This window comes from Protopterus annectens, chromosome 17.part0 (genome assembly GCF_019279795.1).
Source record: "Protopterus annectens isolate FY-2018-M chromosome 17.part0, PAN1.0, whole genome shotgun sequence".
NCBI classification, from domain to species: Eukaryota; Metazoa; Chordata; order Ceratodontiformes; family Protopteridae; genus Protopterus; species Protopterus annectens.
The window spans coordinates 605413356-605437060 of record NC_056751.1 but is presented as its reverse complement, the minus strand read 5'-3'; the positions used below and the strand labels follow the sequence as shown (position 1 = coordinate 605437060).

Here is a 23705-nt window from a genome sequence, read left to right as displayed (position 1 = left end):
GGGTTAGAGGTACTAAGGATAGCAGAGTTAGGTGAATAAGAAGAGTAGATTAGAAGGAATGTAAGTTTAGTGGGAGTGGATATTTGAAGAAGGGGATTAGGTGAGTAACAGATTGTTTTTTGAGTAAGGGAGAGTGGCGGGATAGGTAGACTGGCTGTGGATGTGATTGGCTGAATTAATAGAGGGCATGGTGATGTAAGTATATAGTTGGGGATAGTGAGGGCGGGTGGGAATGGGAATAGGCTAGGGGAGTGGAGTCAGCCCAGAGGGTGAATGGAGCGGGTTAGACCAGAGGAGGTTTAATTTCGACACCTTATTATGCAAGCTGCAAAAAACAGGCCGTAACCAGGTGAGTGAAGAAGAATGTTTTACAGGAGGCTGTCTCAGTATTGAGATGGAGCAACCTACATTCAGCAGTTAAATTCCAAACTTTAAGAGCATTTAAGTAGAAAAAAAATATGCAGGTTTGGAGGCAAAAATGTATACTCCAAAACTAGTAACTGCGGTGGGGATGGGAACCTCTTTGAAAGCACAGGTCTCGGTTCTGGCAATGCACTAATGTCTTAAGTACTTTAAAACAAATTATAGGAGGCAGGTTATACATGCAAGATTAACATAGATCCACATCAATACTGTTTTATCCTATACTTTTTTTTTGCTACATACTGTTGAAAAACAAACCGTATACAAACCATTGTAGTTGTCCAAGTTGCATCTTCTCATGAGATAATTATAAAACCATCCAGAATTTTATCACCCCTTATTAAAACAGCCCAATACCTTTTAGTGCATTAGTTTTATGTCTGAGCAAAATTTGTTAGTGTTCTAACATCATTAAACTATGGGGAAAAAATGCTTTATATTTCTTTCAGTAAACCCCCAACTACATGTGTCATTAATCCAAACTGTGTACAGTTTCCATTTAACCATCATAGTCTTAGCACACAACCTGTCCTGCAGTCTTCTGTCCACCAAACATATAAAATAACTTCTTGACATTTTGATTTAAATGTGCCATATCAGTGCAAATAGCAGTTGCGTGCATATGCCACCATCCTGATCTAATTTTTTTGAGAATAGAGCGCTACCTATAATTAACTTATGCCCTAGTTGGAACCATTAAGAGGTTTAAATTTGAACTTTGTTGGTCCAGCCAAATATCAGACTTAATTCCTACCCCTTAGTAACTTGACCCACCTAGTTTCATTACTGACTGTAATCAGTTTACCAGTTGGAAATGACTGCCTATTGGACCTTCTTGTAACAAGCATTCTGCAAAAATGTAAACAGTTACTGTACCTAGCACCCTAACTGATTAATGCCCCATACTGCCTATTTTGTTGTACAAAGCATTTAAGACCTCAAGTATGCTAAAATAATTTTTCCCTGAATTAAAAAAAAAAAAGTAACTGTATAGCACAAATTGCTTATATATCAGAAACCAGTACATCTGCAGCCATGCAGCTATTACATTCTGTTACTGAGCCACTCATAAGCAGGCTATCCCCTTCAGTTATGAGAATATTTAAAAGCAAAACCTGTTCATGGTTAAGTTCATATCTCAAAACAGGTGATGGTAAGGGAAGGTGAGAAGTAGGGCTTGGTACACCTGGAAAGCTGCCAATGACCATATTGACCATGGCATTTTTCACAACCTTTGTCACATATGCAAGTTAGAGAGCAAGCATGGCATATAAAGTTAGATGTTCTTCGTGTTTCACTGTTGCAGTCATTACATTTGGGTAATCTGCTGGCAGGTTGCCCTCAGTCGGCCTGATTAACAAAGTCATTGGTCCTGCGTCGGTTGCTGTCCATTTTTCCATGACGTCAGGCGTATAAAACATGCAGCCAACGCCATTTTCATCAGTCTTCTTGGTGCCCGGAGCAGAAGCAGTTCACAAGTGCCGGTCGGCTGACTCTTGAAATTTTCGTTTTTGAGTTTCAGAACTGAAGTCTTCAACCTAAAGCTAAGTACCCCATTGGGGAAACTTTGTCTTGCTCCTTACCTATGTCAGTAAAAGTTAATAATTGTATTACTTGTGGGAAGCAAATACCTCATAAGGATTTTCATTTGTACTGTAGTCCTTGCCTAGGCCCTGACCACAACTTGCCTTGCTGTCGGTTTTATGCTAAATTTAATCAACGCACTGTTAAGCGTCAGTATATTTTTGCTTCAAAATATTTTGGCTCAAGATTTAACTATCCAGAAATGTCGTCGGTTAGCAATCCGACTACTGGAATACACAAAAAATGCAAAAAAAAAGACAAAGACAGACCGTCGAGGTCCAAAACCGACGACGAAGCTTCTCCTAAGCCAGTCGCCGGTACTCAGTGAGGCGCTTTCACAGCCCCTGATACCTGCTACTTTTGATTCGCAGGCCTCTACTGAGACCCATTCAGAGTCCGGTATGCCACGAGGCTCTTTAAGTATTAAACCCGCGGATGTCTCTATCTTAGATGGTCCGGAGCCGCTGAGCAGGCACCGGCATCTGAGGGTGTTTTCATGCCTAAAGATTTGTATATTAAACCTACGCCATCTTCAAAACCTAGACCAAAATCAACTTCTATGTCTAAAAAAACTACGCTTGGGCCACGTGCAGAGGCCCCTATGCCTAAAAAACAAATGATCAAAATGGCTGAAGATTTAATTATCTTGATCAGGGGTTCGCATCCCCCTCCTGCTAAGAGGCCTAGGCAAGGCACTGACTATGAATCATCAGATCAGGTTTCTGTTTCTTCTGATTCCTCTTCTGATCAGGAATTATCTATTCCACCTTATGAGGACTCTGATGCAGAAGATTCCATCCCTTCTGCTTCTCCTCCCGAGGATTTTTCTTTTGGAGAAACTTTGCATACCTTAAGGGAACACTTTCACTGGGGGAGTCAGGATTTCTCACAATCTAAAAAGAGGCTTAAGGGATTTCCTCCTCCTTCCTCAGCATAGGCCTTTGGCTATACCTTCTGTTCTAGACATTGTTGATGTTTTCTCAGAATCCAGCATGGCTCCTGATTCCCTGCCTCCGGCTCCTAGTAAGCCAGACAGATATTACAGGGTTCCTGACTCCCACAAATTCCTCTTTAAAAAACCTTCTGCTGACCCTGAAACCATTTCTCAGGGTCCCAAGGGTGTTAAGGCTTCTACTGCTAAAAATCCTACCCCTTCTAATAGAGACTCCAGTGCACTGGATAGATGGGGTAAGAAAGTTTACAAGTCTGCAACCTTGGCAATCAGGGCTTTAAACTGTCAATTTCATATGCTTAAATATCAGCAACATATCATGGGCTTACTTAAACAGAAAATGATGTTGATTTCTGACTGTGTGGAAAATAAAGAGTTGCAGGATTTATTGCATTCATCTGAACAATTTGGAAAGCATAATTTGCAATGTGGTTTTGATTCCTTGGAGGCCTCTTGCAGGGCCGCTGTAACTGGATCTGTGTAAGAAGGCATGCTTTGCTCAAGGAGCAAAATCTGTCTGACCATGTTAAAGCAAAATTGTTGGATGCTCCTTTACAACAGGACAGTCTATTTGGTAATAAGGCAGAAGTTTTGAAAAAGATGGAAGATAAAGCTAAATCTATGCAAACTGTAAAAGATTTCCTACAAGTGCAGCCACCCAGGTTCAGTAGGCACTGGCCTACTAAGAATTGGTCCTTTCCAGTACCCACCAAAGCTGCTCAGGTCAAATCCAGACACTCCAAAGGCTGCTGGTTTCAGCCACAAGGAACTTATAGAACAAAACAACGGGGTGTCTCCACCTCCAAATCTGGAAGTAGCAAGGCACCTTCCTACGGTAAACAGTCTCAATGACTTTCCTCTGCAGTCACCAAGCACTTATCTTTTGGCCGCCCCTTTGGGGGGAAAACTGGCACTTCATGCAAGAAATTGGCAACTAAGTACCCAGGACAAGTGGGTATTAAATATAGTATCCCAGGGATACAGATTTCATTTCCACACGTCACCATTCCCAAACGGATGGCCAGATCTGCCTCCAAATCAGTGGGCAGAGGCCCAGAAAATAGCTATGTCCCTCATGAACATGGGGACTATTCAACCAGTACCAGAAAAGGAAAATGGACAAGGTTTTTATTCAAGACTTTTCCTGGTTACCCAGAAAAGACAAATCATGGCGTCCAATTCTGGACTTAGCCATTCTAAATACATTTCTGGATTTTCCAAAATTCAAGATGCTGACTCCACAACAGTTACTGCCTATGCTAGGCAAGGATGTCTGGCTGGTAACTCTAGACTTAAAAAAGGCTTACCTGCATATCCCAATCAGGGAATCTTGCAGAAGATACCTTCGCTTCAAAGCAGGCTATTTGCATTACCAGTTCTCTGCACTGCCCTTTGGCTTATCTACTGCACCCAGGGTCTTCACAAAGTGCCTGGCACCAGTAATTGCATTTTACGGACAAAGAAACATTCATATTTATCCTTGCCTGGACGATTGTCTAATTCAGGCAGAAAACAAGAAAACTCTTCTAAAACATCTGGCATTTGTAAAAAGGCTTCTAACTTGTCTAGGGTACACCATAAACGAAAATAAATCACAACTGGTACCCTCTCAAATAATTACATTCCTGGGTGCAAGCTTGAGTACAACTTCCCAAATGACTTACCTTACGCCAGAAAAACAAATTCAGTTAATGACTTACTTCAAACAAGTGGCCACAAAAACCCAGCTATCTGCAAGACAGAGTCTGCAGGCCTTGGGGTTCATGGCTTCCTGCATTCTAATAATTCCATATGCAAGACTGCATATGAGGAAACTTCAATGGTACCTAAAAAGCTTATGGAGTCAACATTGTCACAGCCTGGAAACAATGATTCCCATCATTCCTTGCCTGCAGCAAGAGTTCCTATGGTGGGCAGAGGCCTGTCACCAAAACAAGGGACTGTCATTCATTCCACTCCCTACCACCCAAACCCTGACTACAGACGCATCAGATTATGCTTGGGGGGGGGGTGCATCTGGCAGGGAGATGTATTCATGTATTCAATGGAGCCCAAATCAAATGCACCTACATATCAACCAGAAAAAGATGCTAGCTGTACAGAATGCTCTGACAGCCTTCAAGGACTGTCTTCATCCAGGACAACTACTGATAAAGACAGACAACACCACAGTCATGTGGTACATAAACAAGCAGGGGGGTACCCATTCCTACCCCCTTTGCAGAGTAGCCATGGCTTTGTGGAACACGGCCTTGGCTTATCAAATACATCTACAAGCTCAATTCCTGCCAGGAAAGCAAATTACTCTGGCAGACGAACTAAGCAGAAATCTTATGAACCCACACGAATGGAAACTGGATCCACAAATCTTCAGCATGTTGACATGCAAATGGGGCAGCCCAGACATAGATCTTTCTGCCTCACCCCAAAACTATCAGTTGGACAAATTCTGCACAAGAATTCATCACAAAAAAGCTTGGAAAGTGGATGCTCTATCCTTCAGCTGGAAAAATCAGTCTACGCTTTTCCCCCTCTGCCTCTGCTCTCCAAGGTCTTACTAAAAGTCAAACAGGAAAAACCAAAAATGATTCTGATTGCTCCAGACTAGCCTCGCCAACACTGGTACCCGCTCCTACGCAATATGTCACACCTTCCTCCGTGGTACCTGCCTCAGACACCTTATTACTGTCTCAGCAGAACTATCAAATTCTGCGCACTCATCTCCAAACTCTGAATCTTGAAGCATGGCTAATCAACTAATTTCACCAGTTACATCTCTCAGCAAACCTGTGATGGATGTCATTTCGGAGGCTAGAAGGCCTAGTACTAGAAAATCTTATGCTGATAAATGGAAAAAATTCTGTGCCTGGAACCAAAGCACAAGGAATAAGCACAGCAATGCCCAATATTCCTCAGATTCTGCAATATTTAACTGAGATGCTTCACAAGGGCCTATCTTTCTCTTCCATAAAAATCCATGCCTCTGCCATTTCAGCTCATTACAACACAGAGCCTCCCCTCTTTTCTCATCCCCTGCTAAAGCAGTATCTCAGAGGGGCCAACAATTTAAGACCTCCCAGGAGAGCACCAGCTCCTGCATGGGACCTCGATTTTGTGTTGGAAAAGCTCACCCTACCTCCTTTTGAGACAGCTGCTACTGTAGACATAAAATTTCTCTCTTAGAAGGCAGCTTGTTTTTAGCAGTCACTTCAGCTAGAAGGATTTCAGAACTACAGGCTCTCATGGCAGTGGAGCCTTTTATTATCTTTTACCCAGACAGGGTGGTGCTCAGGACCAATCCATCCTTTATGCCTAAAGTGGTATCCAGTGTGGCTCTTAATCAGACCATTCATCTGCCAACTTTTCTCCCAAATCCACAGAACAAGGGTGAGCGGATTCTGCATTCATTTGATGTACACAGACAACTTAGATTCTACTTAAACAGGACAAAATCTCTAAGGAAAACTGAGCAATTACTGGTGGCATTTGCTGCAGGGGCAGAGGGAGAGGCGATTTCAAAGCAGACTATTTCAAAATGGATAAGCCATTTATTCGTTTCTGCTACATGCATCATGGTAAACCTGTTACCAAGGGGATCAGATCCCATTCCACCAGGGCTGCATCTACTTCTGCAGCCTTTCTCAGAGGGGTTCCTACCAGAGACATTCTAGAAGCTGCTACCTGGAGCTCAGTTCATATGTTCACCAAACATTACCATTTACCTCTCTTCTCTAAATCCAGAGCAGGTTTTGCCACTGCTGTCCTGCAGGGCCTTATAGCTGCTCCTAATGCTGTATAATTCCATCCTCCTAACCATAGCTTTGGGATTCTACCCAAATGTAATGACTGCAACAGTGAAACACGAAGAACATAGTACAGTTGTGTACACTTACCGTAAATGTAGATGTTTGAGTGTATTCACTGTTGCAGCCCTGGTTACCCACCCGCCACCCCCCTGTTTTTTCTTTTACTATACCTCTTCTTTCTTTTACTATGCTCAAAAGCCTTTTTGGTGTATTTGCTTTTATTTGGAGGTATATTTGTTGTGTTCTAAATTACATGTATATAAATATATGTATATATATATATATATATATATATATATATATATATATATATATATATATATATATATAGCTCCTGACATCTGGGAGAAGAAAATCTGATGAAAATGGCGTTGGCTGCATGCTTTATACCCCTGATGACTTGACGTCATGGAAGAAGGGACAGCAACTGGTGCAGGACCCAAGACATTGTTAATCAGGCCGACTGAGGGCAACCTGCCAGCAGATTACCCAAATGTAATGACTGCAACAGTGAATACACTTGAACAATCTAAATTTATGGTAAGTGTACACAACTGTACTATATCTAGATAACAAGCAAGCTTGTATGGTATCTCATCCTAAGCTGTTTTGGAGAAATAGCATATTTTAATATGACACATCCAAATTCTAAATAAAATACATATTTATTGAAGCCTTACCCTCTCTAATGATATTGAGGATTTCATCTGTAAAAAAAAAAAAAAAAAAGTACACCTGCTGAAGCAGGTCCTACATAGGCAGACATTATAAATTTCTCCCAAACTTCACAAGCCAGTACTAATACTGGTCAAAATCCCAAATCATTCCCTCCTTCATCTTTTCGACAGTTCATAAGCACTTAGAAAAATAAATCCATAACTCTTATGTCATTCACCCCACTTTCCTTCACATGGTAATACCAGTAACAGCTAAGCCACTCACATATACTCACATGTATTCAATCTTTCACTTACCGCTTGCACAGTTCCATCTCAGTTTAAACACACTCTCCCTTACACCTTAAAGTCAGCTCCCCAACCATCTCTTGGGATTTTTTGTCCGTCTGAAACCTTTTTAGCATCACAAAAATGTTGAAAAATAATATGCAACCAAGGGATAGAATTCACTGGCAAGTATGCTGTACTTTCAGGTTTGTATCATGGCTTTAATGCTATACACAAATACACTCATTGGTGTATACAGTGCAGTAGGCAATATTTACTCTAATATGGAAATGGACTGGATCACTTGTGGTCCAGAATAGGAAGCTATACATTAATTCTCCATAAATTTAGATAGCTAGGATTTGGGACAGGACCTCCATTTATGTGGGTGAAAATGTCTCTGTCTGTCTGACAGAACTTTCACAGCTGAGTCAGATCATCACCTTTCTCATGTAGGCATCTTCACAGCTAGATTCCTACAAGGATCAGTATTTGGCTCAGTACTGTTTCCATTTTACCTACCTTATACCTATTGCTTTATGCAGACAGCATCATAATTATTACATCAGTCCCCGCTATCAGTTGAGAAACACCTCAAACATACCAGCTCTGGCAGGAACTAGAAACTGATTTAGTGAACACTTGAAAAACATCCTCTGTGCTATTCTGTACAAAAAATGGTGCCCTTACCATTCATGAAGTACAACCAAAATCAAGCAGATGTACTTAGAGATATTTGGAACTGTGGAGGGATCCCTTACTACACCTCCAAGGCGGCCTGTCCCAAACAAATAGCCAGTGTCAAAACCATGAACTAAAACTAAAGGCCAATACGTTTGTAATCATATCCTTTGGTAAGTATGACTCCCTTTATAACTATCATGTTGACAATAAACTCCTGAAAATTGATTTTGTAGTTAGGGATCTGGGAACATATGTAGACAGTGAATTCTTCTTTGATCACCATGTATCCACTGTTGTAAGGAAGTCCTTTCTTTAATAGTACAGCATATTGTATGCAAAGGTTCTACATCCAGATCCATGTATGTAATTGTTCCACTATATTTGGTACTTACTAGGCCAATCATAGAATATAACACCCCTTTTGATATGCACCTGTCCAAACACTTGTGACAACTGGAACCACCACAATGCCTTCCCACTAAAAAGATGAGATCCAAAAAATGTTCTGTGCCTCACCAAAGTCCAGCCAAGCGAAGTAAAAAAGAGAAAATCCAAAGAGCACACAAAGCTGGACACTGCTGATACCTTAAAACTTCCTTGTTTATTAAAACAGCAAACAGCAAAACATAAGATGAGCGCTTTCGGGCCACTGCCCTTCATCAGACAAAGCATCTCACACAAACAGGACATTTAAAAATGCATATTAACCAATGGGAAGCTAGTAAAAAACCCGCCTATTCTTAAGGGCGGGTTTTATGGGTATGACATCATTGAGTCCCGGGCTCCTGTGTGCCATTAATTCAATAATCCATCTTGATTCGGCTAACTCAGTTAGTTGTTTGATATCACCCCCTCTATTACCCAACTTCACATTAACTATCACCCTGAACTTAAAATTATGTGTGGGGTTTTCATCCAAGTGTCTGAACAATGCATTGCGTGTATCCCTATTCTTGATGGATGAGAGGTGCTGTAAAATCCTCACTTTAAACATGCAGTTAGTCTTGCCTACGTAAAAACATGAGCAAGACTGGCACTCCGCCAGATAAACCACATCAGTGGTCCTGCATGTAGCTCTTGCCTTTAAATCAAACAGCCTGCCTGTCATTGGATGTTTAAAAACAGTCCCACTGTCAATATGACCGCATGCCCTACAAATCCCACATGGAAAGGTGCCCTGTGTCGTAATCACATTACCCCTGGTGGTAGTAACCTTATCTTTACACAAAAGATCCTTCAAGTTCTTGTTCCTCTTATACCTAAAGAGTGGTTGGGTAATAGAGGGAGTGATATCAAACAACTAACTGAGTTTTGCTGTTTGCTGTTTTAATAAACAAGGAAGTTTTAAGGTGTCAGCAGTGTCAAGCTTTGTGTGCTCTTTGGATTTCCACTAAAAAGATGAAGCTCCTAAATCGCAAATACTGTACAGACCATCTCAAAGCCTTTTCTTCCTTTTCAGTTTCATACAGGGTACTGAGAGATGACCTCTGCCTCGCTTATAGACCTTCAACAGGCCCAGTCCTTTCAGCCTATTACACATTTGCAGGTCTAGTGGTATAATAGACACCTGTGCAAGGAATTGCAAATTAAGTAGAACATGTTGGGGGATAGGTTTGTATCACAGAGATTACCGCTCCTGTGGAACTTTTTTCCAATCCACTTGAAGCAAAGTATTTCTGCTACACTATTCATATGTAATTTGGATGAATGGATGGTTAACCTCAAATTCATCCCTGGTTTAGTACCCTCTGTCCCTCAGATAAAGAGAAACATGCAGATGTCCTACCATTATTTGTATACAAAATATAAGGCCTAAAAATTTCGATATATAAGGCCTAAAAACTATGATGGAAATGCAAAACTAGGCTTCTTAAGATCCTCCCAGATTGATAGCCTAGTAAGTACCTATGAACTTATTAACAAGTAAGGACATACTGACTGAACTTATAGTAAGTAATGCAGTAGCCCAGCTCATGCTACTTAATTCAGACTTTCTCACTTCAGAGTCAAGGGCAGCCTTGGCCATCAGTACCCTAATATGAAAGATGGAATTTGGACTTCCATTATGGCCTTGAATCCTAGTCAAAGTACCCACTTAATTCAGACAAAAAAGTGTGTAGATTCGTTTTGTAGCTCCTTGGCTTGAATACCATTGTACAGCCCTACATGAAACAATCTGACTGCCAGTCCAAACCTGTTCCTTCTTTCTGTCATCACTGACATTTGAACTTCTGTACAACAGCTACTCTCTTCCACTAGGCCATTGACATAGCAGTCAGATTGGTAGCATATAGCCTGCTCTCCAATGCTGAGGATACTCTTACATCAGAAAGACCGCAGCTCATCTGTGCCTTAGATGAACAGAATTGTAGGAAAGTAGTACTTGACATTTAGAATCACCTGCTTCCAGAAATATTTAATGACACTCACTATGCTCAGTTGATAAAAAGAAATAGCTCATCTTAAAACGTATGCGTACAGTGGGTGATAGTTAACTGGCATTATGGTAAAATTAACTTTGTACTTCATAGTAGAAGTTGCCACTGCAGTAATAAATAAAACACCCATGTTAAGCCTTTGCTTATACTAAGTGAGGTAATATAAACATCTGTCATGGTCACTTTCTGTAAATATTTTATGTTGTGTAAGTATGACTTTAGCTTGATCCTGTCAGAACCTGCACACAGGCGCAACACAAACCTATTAACTTCATCCTCTGTTTTAATTCTACTGCTGCTAATGATGGTAGTGTAGCCTTCATTGCGAAATTGTCATATTTTCACTCCTGCATTAATCTTTGTTGTTGTTACTGTAATGTTCATTATTTTATTATAAGTACTGTTTTTTTATTGCCTTTGCTCTGGGTTTGCAACCCAAAATGGTCTTTGGACCACCCCACTACCCAGCAAACAGTTAAAATAAACAAAGAAAGAAAGAAATGAGTTGTGTATCCCATCATAACTGGGGCCCCTGCCCACTGTTTGTAGGAGTGAATCAGAAACAATTCATAGAAATCTGCTTTTGTTTTGCAACATCTTTTGTTCACAGTTTGTCATCAAGGCAATATGAATACTACTTTTACATGGCTATCGGATGGTCCCCGAAATGTAAAGTGTATATTTGCATGCAAAGATAGACTGGCAAAGAGATCTTAGACATCAGTATTATATAAACAGCCGTACAGTGGTAAACGTATGTGGTGTGTCATTTAAGATGTTTGCATTCTTTTTTTAACAGCGAGTTAGTAATATGGAGTAAGATAGATAAATGAGAGAAAGAAAGCAGAACATTCATACTTGTAAAAAGCAGCATTTCCTCACAAAAGATGTGAGGCTGAGTTGGCTGGTAAGATTCATTTTACTTATTAATTAATGCATTCTGTTAAATGTAGACTTTTTATGTTTTGTGTGCAGCAAAGAATAATAATGGATCAAGAAACAGAATGGGCTCAAATCGAATTAGTGTATTTGAACTGTGTGAAATTGATGACATTGCTACAAGCCTGGTGCTTGACCCTTACTTAGGATTCAAGACGCACAAAATGAACCTCAGGTTAGTATAAATTATGCCATGGTTCTCTTTGTATAGCAAGAATGACGTATAATTGCAGAAAACTAATTTTGTCTATCTTAACTTGCATTAAAATGATGTTGCATTAAAAATACTCTGTAAATGCTAACGTTTGTATATCTTGCTCAGTAATCTTAGCTTCCACCCTGTCATTCCTCCATTAAACAGGTACTGTGATAAGTGTGTGTGCTATATTTCCAAGTCACTTATTACTGGCCGTATTATCAAAGACAGAAAGTCAACCCAATATGAGTAGTACTTGCTAGGCTATAAACTCATATTAATAATTGTTCTTCGTGTTTCACTGTTGCAATTATCACCTGTGGGTTATCCCTGTTGTGGTAGCCCTCAGCCAGCCCGAATACCAGAGTCAGTGTTTTTCTGAGTCGGCTGCTGCCGCTTGCTGACTGACATCAGGTCATCAGTGCTATAAAGCAAGACAGACAACGTCATTACATCAGTCTTTCTTGTCATGGAGCCCATAGCAGAAGCAGTTTGCAAGTGTGACAGTCAGTCCCCACCAGAGTTTTGAATTACAGCTGAAAATGTCTAAAGCTAAGTACCCCATTGGGGATCTTTTTTTCTTGCACTAACCGATGTCCGAAAAAAAGTTAATTGTCTCGCCTGTGGAAAGCAAATCCCACACTGAGACTTCAGTTCATGCTGCATCACTTGTTTAGGCCCAGACCATGACATCCCCCATTGCGGTTCTGTGCCCTCTTTAACGGGAGAACTATTCGTCGTAGAGCTCTTGTTGTAGTCAGGTATTTTTGTCTTCTGTCCTCTCATTCTGAAATGGTGTCAGTCAGCCAACAGTCCATAGACATTCCGAAAAAGCATAGAGATAGAGACAGACCACTCAAGGCTAAACATTGTGATGACTCTACTACTAAGCAGGTCGTCAGATGTTCTTCATGTTTCACTGTTGCAGTCATCACATTTGGGTTATCCTGCCAGGGGTAGCCTTCAGTCGGCCGAATACCAGAGGCTTAGTATTTCTGCGTCGGTTGCTGTCGCTCCAAGACTGACGTTAGGTCATCAGTGGTATAAAATCAGGCAGCCGACGCCATTACATCAGTCTTTCTTGCCGAGGATTTTTTATTCGGTGAAACCCTTCATACTTTAAGGGAGCATTTCCAGTGGGAATGTCAGGATTACCTTCAGTCAAAAAAAGAGACTCGGAATTCTTAGATTTACCACAGCCCAGACCCTTGGCCATTCTTCCTGTCCTGGATGTTGTTGTTGATGTTTTTATGGAATCTAGTTTGACTCCTGACACCCTTCCTCCTGCTCCCAAGAAACTTGAAAGGTACTACAGAGTACCTGACTGACAAATTCCTTTTCAAAATCTTACTGCTGACCCAGAGGTCATCTCTCAAGGACCTAAAGGAATTAAAGCAACCTCAAAGAATCCCACCCCCTCAAACAGAGATTCCCGAGCTTTAGACAGATGGGGTAAAAAAGTATGCACCTCTGCTACTCTTTCTATTAGAGCACTAAATTGTCTGTTCCACATGCTGAAATATCAGCAGCATACCATGGAACTCCTCAAACAAAAATTATTATAGTTTCCTGCTTGTGCAGAAAATAAAGAATTACAAGAGCTTATGCATTCTGCAAGTCAAGTTACTAAGCACACCTTGCAATGTGGCTTTGACACCCTAGAAGCATCTTGCAGGGCAGCAAGAAGGTATGCTTTGATTAAGGAACAGACCTTGCCAGACCATGTCAAATCAAAATTATTGGACGCACCATTAAACAAAGACAGTTTGTTTGGCACCAAGACAGAATAGGTCTTAAAAAAGATGGAAGAAAAAGCTAAATCTATGCAGACAGTTAAAGACTTTTTTAGAAGTCCAGCCTCCGAGGTTCAGTAGGCATTGCCCCTCCAAGCACTGGTCCTTTCCAGCCCCCTCCAGGCCAGCTCAGCCCAGATCCAGGGGAAGCAGACCCCCCAGACAGCAGCCCCAGGAACTGCAGAGATCTATGCAATGGAGTTCCTCCTCTTCAAAAACAGGGGAGTGGTAAGAACTCACAATTACTTTGCGCCTCCACCTCTTACCTCTGCCCACCTGCTTGTGCACCTAGGAGGAAAACTCTCCTTCCATGCAAACAACTGGGCCTCTATTACCAACGACCAATGGGTCTTCAACATAGTGTCCCAGGGATACAAATTCTATTTCCCCACACTGCCAACCCCAAAAGGGTTCCCAGATCTTCCTCCAAACCAGTGGGCAGAGGCCAAAAAGCAAGTCCTTTCCCTGCTCTCCTTGAGGGCAATACAGCATGTACCTGCAAACCAGATAGGCCAAGGTTTTTATTCCAGACTCTTCCTGGTACCAAGAAAAGAGGGCACCTGGCTCCCAATCCTCGATCTATCCATTCTAAACACCTTTCTGGTGATACCGAAATTCAGAATGCGCACCCTCCAGCAGCTTCTTCATATGCTTTCCAAGGATGCTTGGTTAGCCATCCTAGACCTAAAAGAGGCCTACCTGCACATCCCAATCAGGGAATCTTGCAGGAAATATCTACATTTCAGGGCAGGATCTATGCACTTTCTGTTCTTTGCGGTTCCCTTTGGCTTATCCACTGCTCCCAGAGTTTTCACAAAATGCCTGGCTCCAGCCATTGTTTTTTGCAGACAAAGAAATATTCAAATTTACCCCTACTTAGACGGCTGCCTGATTCAGGCAGTCAGGAAAAACTGTTACAGCACCTGACCTTTGTAAAGGATCTACTGACCTCCCTGGGGTATTACTATCAACAAAAAGAAATCAAAACTAGTACCCACACAAAAAATTGTATTCCTGGGAGCAAGCCTGGACACAGCGTTCCAGATGGCATTCCTAACTCCAGAAAAGAAGCCTACCTGACAGACTACTACTCTCTTCTAGCCACCAGAACCCAGTTATCTGCAAGGAAAATCCTGCAAGCTCTAGGGTTCATGGCCTCCTGCATTCTACTCATTCCTTATGCCAGACTGCATATGAGGAAACTACAATGGTAACCAAAAAGCCTTTGGTGTCAACACTCTCAAGACCTGGAAACTATCATTCCAGTGATACCTTGTCTAAGGAAGGATTTTCTTTAGAGGGCAGCAGCATGCAACCACAACAAGGGACCCTTCACACAACCCCACGCCACCCAAACCCTCACCACATATGCATCAGACTATGCCTGTGGTGCACACCTGGACAGCAGGTGCATTCAGGGCCATTGGAGCCCAAATCAAATACATCTGCACATCAACCAAAAAGAGATGCTAGCAGTTCAGCACACCTTAACAGCTTTCAAACCCCTACTCTCCCCGGAGCCTCTACTGATCAAAACAGACGACACCACAGTGATGTGGTATATCAGCAAGCAGGGAGGGATTCACTCTTATCCTTTCTGCAGGCTTGCCATGACCCTTTGGCACACTGCCTCAGCCATGCAACTACGCCTGCTAACACAATTCCTGCCAGGTTCCCTAAACTCTCTGGCAGACAACTTATGCAGAAACCTGCTAGACCCACTTGAGTGACAGCTAGACCACAGAACCTGCACCCTTGTAACCCAGAAATGGGGCATACAGAAGGTGGATCCCTTTGCCTCCCACTCCAATGATCATCTCAGGAAATTCTGCACCAGGGAACCTCACAACCACGCCTGGAAAGTGGATGCTCTATTTGTCCAGTGGGTAAATGTCTTGGTCTATACATTTCCTCCTCTACCACTCATTTCAAGGGTAGGGTACTGCTCAAAATAAGGGAGGAAAAAACGCGGGCAATCCTGATAGTCCCAGACTGGCCATGCCAGCACTTGTACCCACTGCTGCACAGCCTGTCACCCCTGCCACCATGGCACCTACCTCAGATCCCAACACTCCTGACCCAGAAGAATGGATAATTCATGCATCCTCAATTGCAGACCCTCAGTCTGGCAGCTTGGCTTATTCCCTGACCTCTCCTCAAGCCGCCAGACTAAGCAAACAACTCCTGGATGTTATACATGAGGCCAGATGCCCCAGCACTAGAAAATCCTATGCTGACAAGTGGAAATGGTTTTGCACCTGGATCCAGGCTAAGGGAGCCGAAACAGCACAGCCCTCCCTACCTCTCGTCCTGGATTACCTAGCAGACCTACTGCAAAGACGTCTGTCCTTCTCTTCTATTAAAATTCATGCCTCTGCCATATCTGCTCATTACAGCACAGAGCCACCTCTCTTCTCACACCCTCTCGTCAAACAGTTCCTATGAGGGGCTACCAACTTAAGGCCACCCAGAAGAGCTCCTACCCTAGCTTGGGACCTTAACTTTTTGTTGGAAAAGCTCACCCTACCCCCATTTGAGCCTGCAGCTTCAGCAGAGTTAAAATTCCTCTCTTGGAAAACAGCCTTGCTTTTGGCCATCACTTCAGCTAGAAGAGTTCCGGAGCTACAAGCACTCATGGTTGTAGAGCCCTTCATCATTTTCCATGCTGACAGGGTCTCCCTCAGGACTAACCCATCCTTGATGCCTAAAGTGGTGTCCAGTGTGGCTCTCAACCAATCTATTCATTTGCCCACCTTTTCCCTAACCCACAAAACAAGGGGGAGAGGATTCTGCACTCTCTATATGTGCACAGACAGCTCAGATTCTATCTGGATAGGACTACATCTTTTAGAAAAACTGACCAATTGCTAGTCAGCTTCACAGCAGGGGCAGAGGGCAAGGCCATATCCAAACAAACAGTCTCCAAATGGATAGTACACTACATCCATTTCTGCTACAAACAGCATGGGAAACCGCCCCCAAAGGGGGTCAGGACACACTCCACCAGGGCAACCTCCACCTCTGCAGCTTTTCTCAGAGGGGTCCTCACCAGGGATATCCTGGAGGCTGCAACATGGATTTCTGTTCATACCTTCACCAAGCATTACCACTTACCAAACTTCTCCATATCCAGGGCAGGCATTGCCACCACAGTCTTGCAGGGCATCCTAGCTAGCCCTTAGTCTTCTTGACTATCTCCACCCTTTTCTTCAGCTTCGGGAATCAACCCAAATATGATGACTGCAACAGTGAAACACGAAGAACATAGAACAGTTGTGTACACTTGCCATAAAGGTAGATGTTCTAGTGTATTCACTGTTGCAGTCCTGCCCCCCTTCATCCCCCTTGTCTCTCTCTCTCTCTCTCTCTCACTTCCTTTCTCCTTACAGGAAATTTTTGGTATTTACTTTCTACTGGTGGTGTTCTTCCACCATAACCTAGCTCCCTATTGGGAGGGTCCTGACATTTGGGGCAAGAAAAACTGATGTAATGGTGTCAGCTGCATGATTTTATACCACTGACGACCTGACGTCAGTCCTGGAGCGACAGCAACCGATGCAGAAATACTAAGTCTCTGGTATTCTGGCCAACTGAGGGCTATCCCTGGCAGGATAACCCAAATGTGATGACTGCAACAGTGAATACACTCGAACATCTACATTTATGGTAAGTGTACACAACTGTACTTTCTCCGGAATTCAGTGAGGTGCTTTTGCAGCCCCTGATGACTGAATCGATACTTCCGCAAGCCTCTATCGAGACCCTTTTGGAGTCCAATATGATGTAGAAGTCTTCTTCATCCTCTGGGCTTTTGGTTGTCTCTGCCTTGGTTGGGTCCGGAGCCGTGATGCAGGCACCGGCTTCCGAGGAAGTTTCTCGCACTACCGAATCTAGGCAAAAATCAATGTCTTCTCATCCGACTACCATTTCTCAGACCGATGGATACCCTTCAGCCTAGAAGCAAGACTACTCCTAGAAAATCTACTGATAGCCACCATCTTTCTCCTGCTCCACCACCCCAAGCTCAAATGCTCAAAACGGTGGAGGATCTTATCTCCCTTATCAGGGGTAGTCAGGCCAAAAGTTCTAAAAGGAAAAGAGACCCACCTCCTGAAATTCTAACAGAACAGGATTCTGAGGAATCTGATTATTCAGATTTTGAAGAAGAAGAACAATCTCTAACTGCTTATTGAGGATTCAGATATCGAGAAATCTATCCCCACACCCTCAGGGAACATTTCCACTGGGAATCCCAGGACTTCCCTCAGACTAAGAGAGTTTCTAGACTTGCCTTAGCACAGACCCTTGGCCATCCCGCTATCTTAGAGGTGGTGGATAATGTCTTCCATGAATCCAGCTTAGCTCCTGATGCCCTCCCACCTGCTCCCAGTAAACCTGACGGGTATTACAGAGTACCAGATTCTCACAGACACCTGTACAGAAGTCCTGCTGCAACAGAAGGATACACAGGGACCAAAAGGAGCTAAGGCTGGTTCTGCAAAGAACCCTATTCCTTCTTGTGACGACCGTGCCCTGGCCCAGCAATCACGGAGCCTCAATCCTCACCACTAACACCAGGGAGGTCGTCTCCTAGAAGAGGAAAGGATAACTAATACACACAGTAAAGTACAATTAAGTGCACACAGAGATCGCAGTCAGTCTGGGGCTGGTTGATCCCTTGCTCTCCAGGTCCCCAATAAGACTCCCCACTGGCATAGCTATATGGTCCAGATCTCAGCCTAGCTGGCAAGCTAACCTCCAGTACCGTCTCTGTCCAATCAGTGCTTCGTGTCCCTGCCCAGGTAGCTGACACACCACATACACTTTGAGATAAGTATTTATACAACTTCACAGGCACTCCTGGGAAAGGTTAACAGAGATTCTTCAGCTGTGCCCCTTTACCCAGACTATTCGGTAGTATCCCTGCCACCACCAGTTTAATAATTTATCAGCTACCCAAAGGCCCTTAAAAGGGTGTCCAATTCTTACTGTGCAATATTATTATCCAATTGGTAATGTGACTATTCAGTCTAAGGCTTATTAGAGTGGCCTATTACAATCAACTCTATAAATATGCAATGTACTCTAGAGCCTACTGTCTATACACAAACCAGCCACAGGTAAAGGTTTTTAAAATATTTAATAATAAAATAATTAAAACACAAGACAATACTACTACACCACAGAGATATCTAAGAGTTCAGAGATACAGAAACTTAAAATAATACAGTAGGACAGGTCTGATGTTAAAGAAAAACACTTAATCTAACTTTCTAATCTTTAGCTATTCTTAAGAGAAAACACAGTGCTATAATCCTACTTACAGATATAAAGAGCATAAGCAGTGCTGGGTTGATGGTCCAAGACAAATGCTTTCAGTCTCTCACTGAACAATAGTTTTTAAAACACTAACAAACAGCTCTGCTAAGGCCCTCCCAAATTACATAATTTTGACACTTAGTCTGGAGTTCCCAGGCCACAAACTGCATTACTTAACAAGCTAACACCTGCTCAGGAAACTACAACAATAAAAGACATTTCACATATTCACATGTATACTCTAACAATTATTCCTTGAATTAAGAGAATAGAAAGAATGTGTTCAGCCAGTTACTTCGGCACCATTTTTTAGATAATTGTAACTTCAAAGAAGGTTTGAAATGCTTGGCTTGATTTTCCTTACAGCAGATGGCAATGTTGCAACAATCCTGAAGTTCACATTTTACAGTGTTTTCTTTCAATTAAGAACACACGCCTGTATTTTACATTTATTTATACAAATGATAGAATTATGTATCAAATTCTATTTGACTAGGCTGGCAGCCTTCACCCATCTTTCCCCAATCTTCACATCTGTTCCCCCCTGGAGAACTCAAGCTAGTTTTTCAAGTGACCCTTGAGAAACGCCACTTGAAAGAGTTAGGTCTGTCTGAGGGTACCTCACCCCATTCCCTGTTTTGAGAGCCCATCTGCATTGGCATTGCTACTCCTACTGCGGTGCTGCACTGACATGTCATATGTTTGCAACCCCAGGCTCCATCTTAGCAACTTGGCATTTTGCTGACTGGCTCTGTTTAACCATATTAGAGGGTTGTGATCTGTCATTACAGTGAATTTTCTTCCATACAGATAAGGTTGAAGTTTCTGCAATGCCCACACTATAGTTAGACATTCCTTTTCTACAGCTGCATAGCGTTCCTCCCTGCATTGGAGCCTACGACTGAGATAAACCACTGGGTGCTCTTCTCCCTCTGAAGAAATCTGGCTAAGTAGAGCCCCCACCCCATGGTTCGAAGCATCCACCTGCACAACAAATTATTTGCTGTAATCTGGACTGGCTAACACAGGGGGTCCTCCCAAAGCTTCTTTAAGCTTCTGAAATGCCTACTCACGTGCTGGGGTCTACACTGCCTTATCTGGCCTGTTCTTCCTTGTCAGATCTGTGAGGGGAGCAGGTATGGTACTATAACTGGAGACGAACTTTCTGTAGTACCCTGCTGTCCCTAAGAATGCCCTCACCTTCTTTTTGGTAACAGGTGCAGGCCATGCCTGAATAGCTTCCACTTTGGCAGGTTCTAGCCTTATCTTACCCCTCCCCACTCTATGTCCTAGGTAGGAGACCTCTGTCATACCCACCTGACATTTGCTCGGCTTAATTGTCAACCCTGCCTTCTGTAGTCTGCCCAGCAACTCCCTGACATGCTGAAGGTGCTCTGGCAGGAATGGCTGTGGATGGCAATGTCATCTAGGTAAGCAAGGGCAAACCCTCCTGCTGCTGCTAGGATATTATCCACCAGCCTCTGGAAAGTCGCTGGGGCATTCTTCATCCCAAAGGGCATCTTTGTGAACTCATACAAGTCAAAAGGTGTCACAAAGGCAGACTTCTCTCTAGCACTGGGAGTCAAGGGCACCTGCCAGTATCCCTTGGTAAGATCAGTGGTTGTAAGATACTTAGCCCCACCCAGCTGCTCTAGGGCCTCATCTGTTCTAGGCATGGGGTAAGCATCTGACTCTGTGTGACTATTTAATTTCCTGTAATCCACACAGAACCTGGTGCTGCCATCCTTCTTTGGCACCAACACCACTGGTGAGGCCCAGGGACTGTTGGACTCTTGAATCACCCCTAGTTCCAACATCTCCTGTACCTCTTCTCTCAGAGACTGTGTGACTCTCTCAGGCACCCTATAAGGAGCTTGCCTAATAGGCCTTTGGAGTCCTATATCCACCTGGTGCTGCACCAGGTTGTTGCTCCCTGGTTTCCCAGTGAACATGTCCCCAAATTCCTGCAACAGTGCTTGGATTTCTTGAACCTTGGTAGGAGATAGCTGCTGGGACATTGCTACCCCTTCCACTGAGGTGTCAGCCCGTGCCTCAATGAGGAGAGCAGTCCACAGATCTCCCTCAGACTCCTCCTGCAATCCACTGCAAATGCTCAGCACAAGGGCCTCCCTATCAGGGGAAAGGTTTCATCATGTTAACATGATACAGTTTGTGCCCCTGCCGTCTGCCTAACACTACCACCATGTAGTTAACATCACTTACCTTTCTTACCACCTTGTAGGGTCCCTCCCAAGCTGCTTGCAGCTTGTTGTGTCTGACAGGAATGAGAACCATTAACTGCTGCCCCACAGCATATTCTCTAGCTCGAGCAGTCCTGTCATACCACACCTTTTTCTGTTGTTGGGATTCTGCCAGGTTTTCCTGGGCCAAGCCCGTGATTTCCCTGAGCCTTGTCCTGAGGGTTAGAGCATATGCCACAACAGACTTCTTGTGAGTCTCACACTCACCTTCCCACTCATCTCGAATTAAATCTAGAGGTCCCCTCACCCTATGCCCATACAGCAACTCAAAGGGTGAAAAACCTGTGGATTCCTGGGGAACCTCTCTGTAAGCAAACAACAGATGGGGCAGATATTTGTCCCACTTCCTCTTAAACTGATCTGCAAATGCCCATAGCATGGACTTGATTCTAGAGTTTAACCTCTCAACAAGACCATTAGTCTGGGGATGGTATGGGGTGGTCTTCATGTGCTTCACCCCACAGGACTTCCACAGACAAGCCAGCAGGTCTGACATGAAATTGGCACCTCGGTCAGTCAGTGTTTCTTTTGGGAAACCTACCCTGCTGAAAACCTCTAACAAAGCATTTGCCACCTTCTCTGCCTCAATGGAGGACAAAGCCACTGCCTCAGGGTATTGTGTAGCATAATCCACTACCACTAGGGTATACTTTTTCCCTGTGGAACTTGGGGTACTCAGAGGACCCACAATATCCATAGCTACCCTCTGAAATAGCTCCTCATTCACAGGCAAAGGCATCAAAGAAGCTCTCAACTTGTCTCCTGCCTTGCCTACCTTTTGACACTGCTCACAGGTCTTGCAGTACCCTGTTACATCTCTGGAAATTCCAGGTCAATAGAAGTTCTGCATAATATGCCTCTTTGTACGTTTTATGCCCATATGACCTGCAAAGGGAATATCATGGGCTATGGCTAGAAGCACCAGACGGTAGGCTCTAGGCACTACCAACTGCTGTAGTGTCTCTCACCTCCTAGCCCTCCCTCAGGGGTCCACTCTCTGTATAGTAACCCTTTGTCCCAGTATATAGATTCCCCATTCCCTTGAGTTTCAGGTGCCTCCCTAGCTACCTGCCTCAGGCCTTGCAGTGTAGGGTCTGAGAGCTGAGCCTGTCTCAAGTCTCTTCTTGTAACCCTTCCCAGCTCCCCTTCCACAGGAAGTCTGGCATCCTCTGACAGTGGTGCCTCACTGTCAGCCTGGGTACTACTACTCACCTCTACCTTTGCAGTTACCCTGTCCAAGGGAACATCAGTACCCACAAGCAGCTGTGGCTCACATTCAGTCTCACTGCTACAGCGTAGCTGTCTCCCTGAAGTGACCACCTCACCAGTCCTGGCTGCAAGTATGCAGTCTGTCTGGGTCTCCCCCAGGCTACCAGACCCACATGCTTGTCTCCTAGCCTTACTGCGTATAACTGCATAAGTACATGGTACTGCCTCATCCGAATCCTTCCCTCTCAGGTCATCTGCAGGATGGTAGTTCCATACCCCAGTTGTCTCAAGACAACTCACTATTGGCATTTTGTCTTTCCCACTTACTGGCTCCCTGACCTTTGGTTCCTCACCTTGCCTCCGTGGACACCTGTATGCCACATGGGCCCACTGGTTGCATTCAAAACATTCAACCCTAGCTCCTGGATGTGTACCTGGACAAGTGGCTTCCCCTGCTACTGGTGGATTCTGTTGGGGCAGTCTGTACTGCCCACCATGGGTTCCTTTAGACCCATGAGCAGTACTGGGGGTCCCCTTCCTGTGCAAGGCTGCCCTGCTGGCCAGGTATAGGTCTCCCTTCTTCCCCAACTCATCTGAAGTAGCACATTGTCTGTCAGCTAACCAGATCCTCATGTCCTCAGGCAAAGTGCTAAGGGCTTGTTCCCTCGCCAAAACGTCTGCCAGCCCATCAAAAGTGGTGACCTGACATCCACTCACCCTGCTATGAAAATAAGTGCTCATTTCAACATATTCACATACATTTTCATCTGCCTTGCACCTATGCTCACAAAACTTTTTCCTATACATTTCAGGTGTTAGCTTAAAACATTGTAACAAACATTTCTTTACAGCAGTATAATCAAAACAGGCAGAGTCAGGCATTTGTGATATACAAGTTGCAGCTTTCCCATGGAGTAAGGGGGTCCGGAACCGTACCCAGAACATTTGGTCAACACTATACTGTTTGCATACCCTTTCAAACATGAATGAACTATCAAATTTATCCCCCTCTTTAAATTGCGGAAGAAACTTACTGACCTGTTATCCAGTTCCTCCCTTCCCCATTACCTCCATGACTCTGGCGAAGAGTCAGCATTTCCCTCTCATGCATCCTGTGACGCTCCTTTTCTTCAGCTTCTGTCTCCAAACGCCTGGTC

At 43.6% G+C, this 23705-nt stretch overlaps 1 protein-coding gene across 1 annotated transcript in view; it reads left to right on the top strand.

The window, feature by feature from the left end:
• KMT5C (lysine methyltransferase 5C) overlaps positions 1–23705 on the top strand; it is a 955038-nt gene that overhangs the window by 203133 nt on the left and 728200 nt on the right. Inside the window, exon 3 of the mRNA XM_044059587.1 lies at positions 11807–11945. Coding sequence (XP_043915522.1) covers positions 11807–11945 — 139 coding nt within the window. The remainder of the gene's footprint in view (positions 1–11806; positions 11946–23705) is intronic.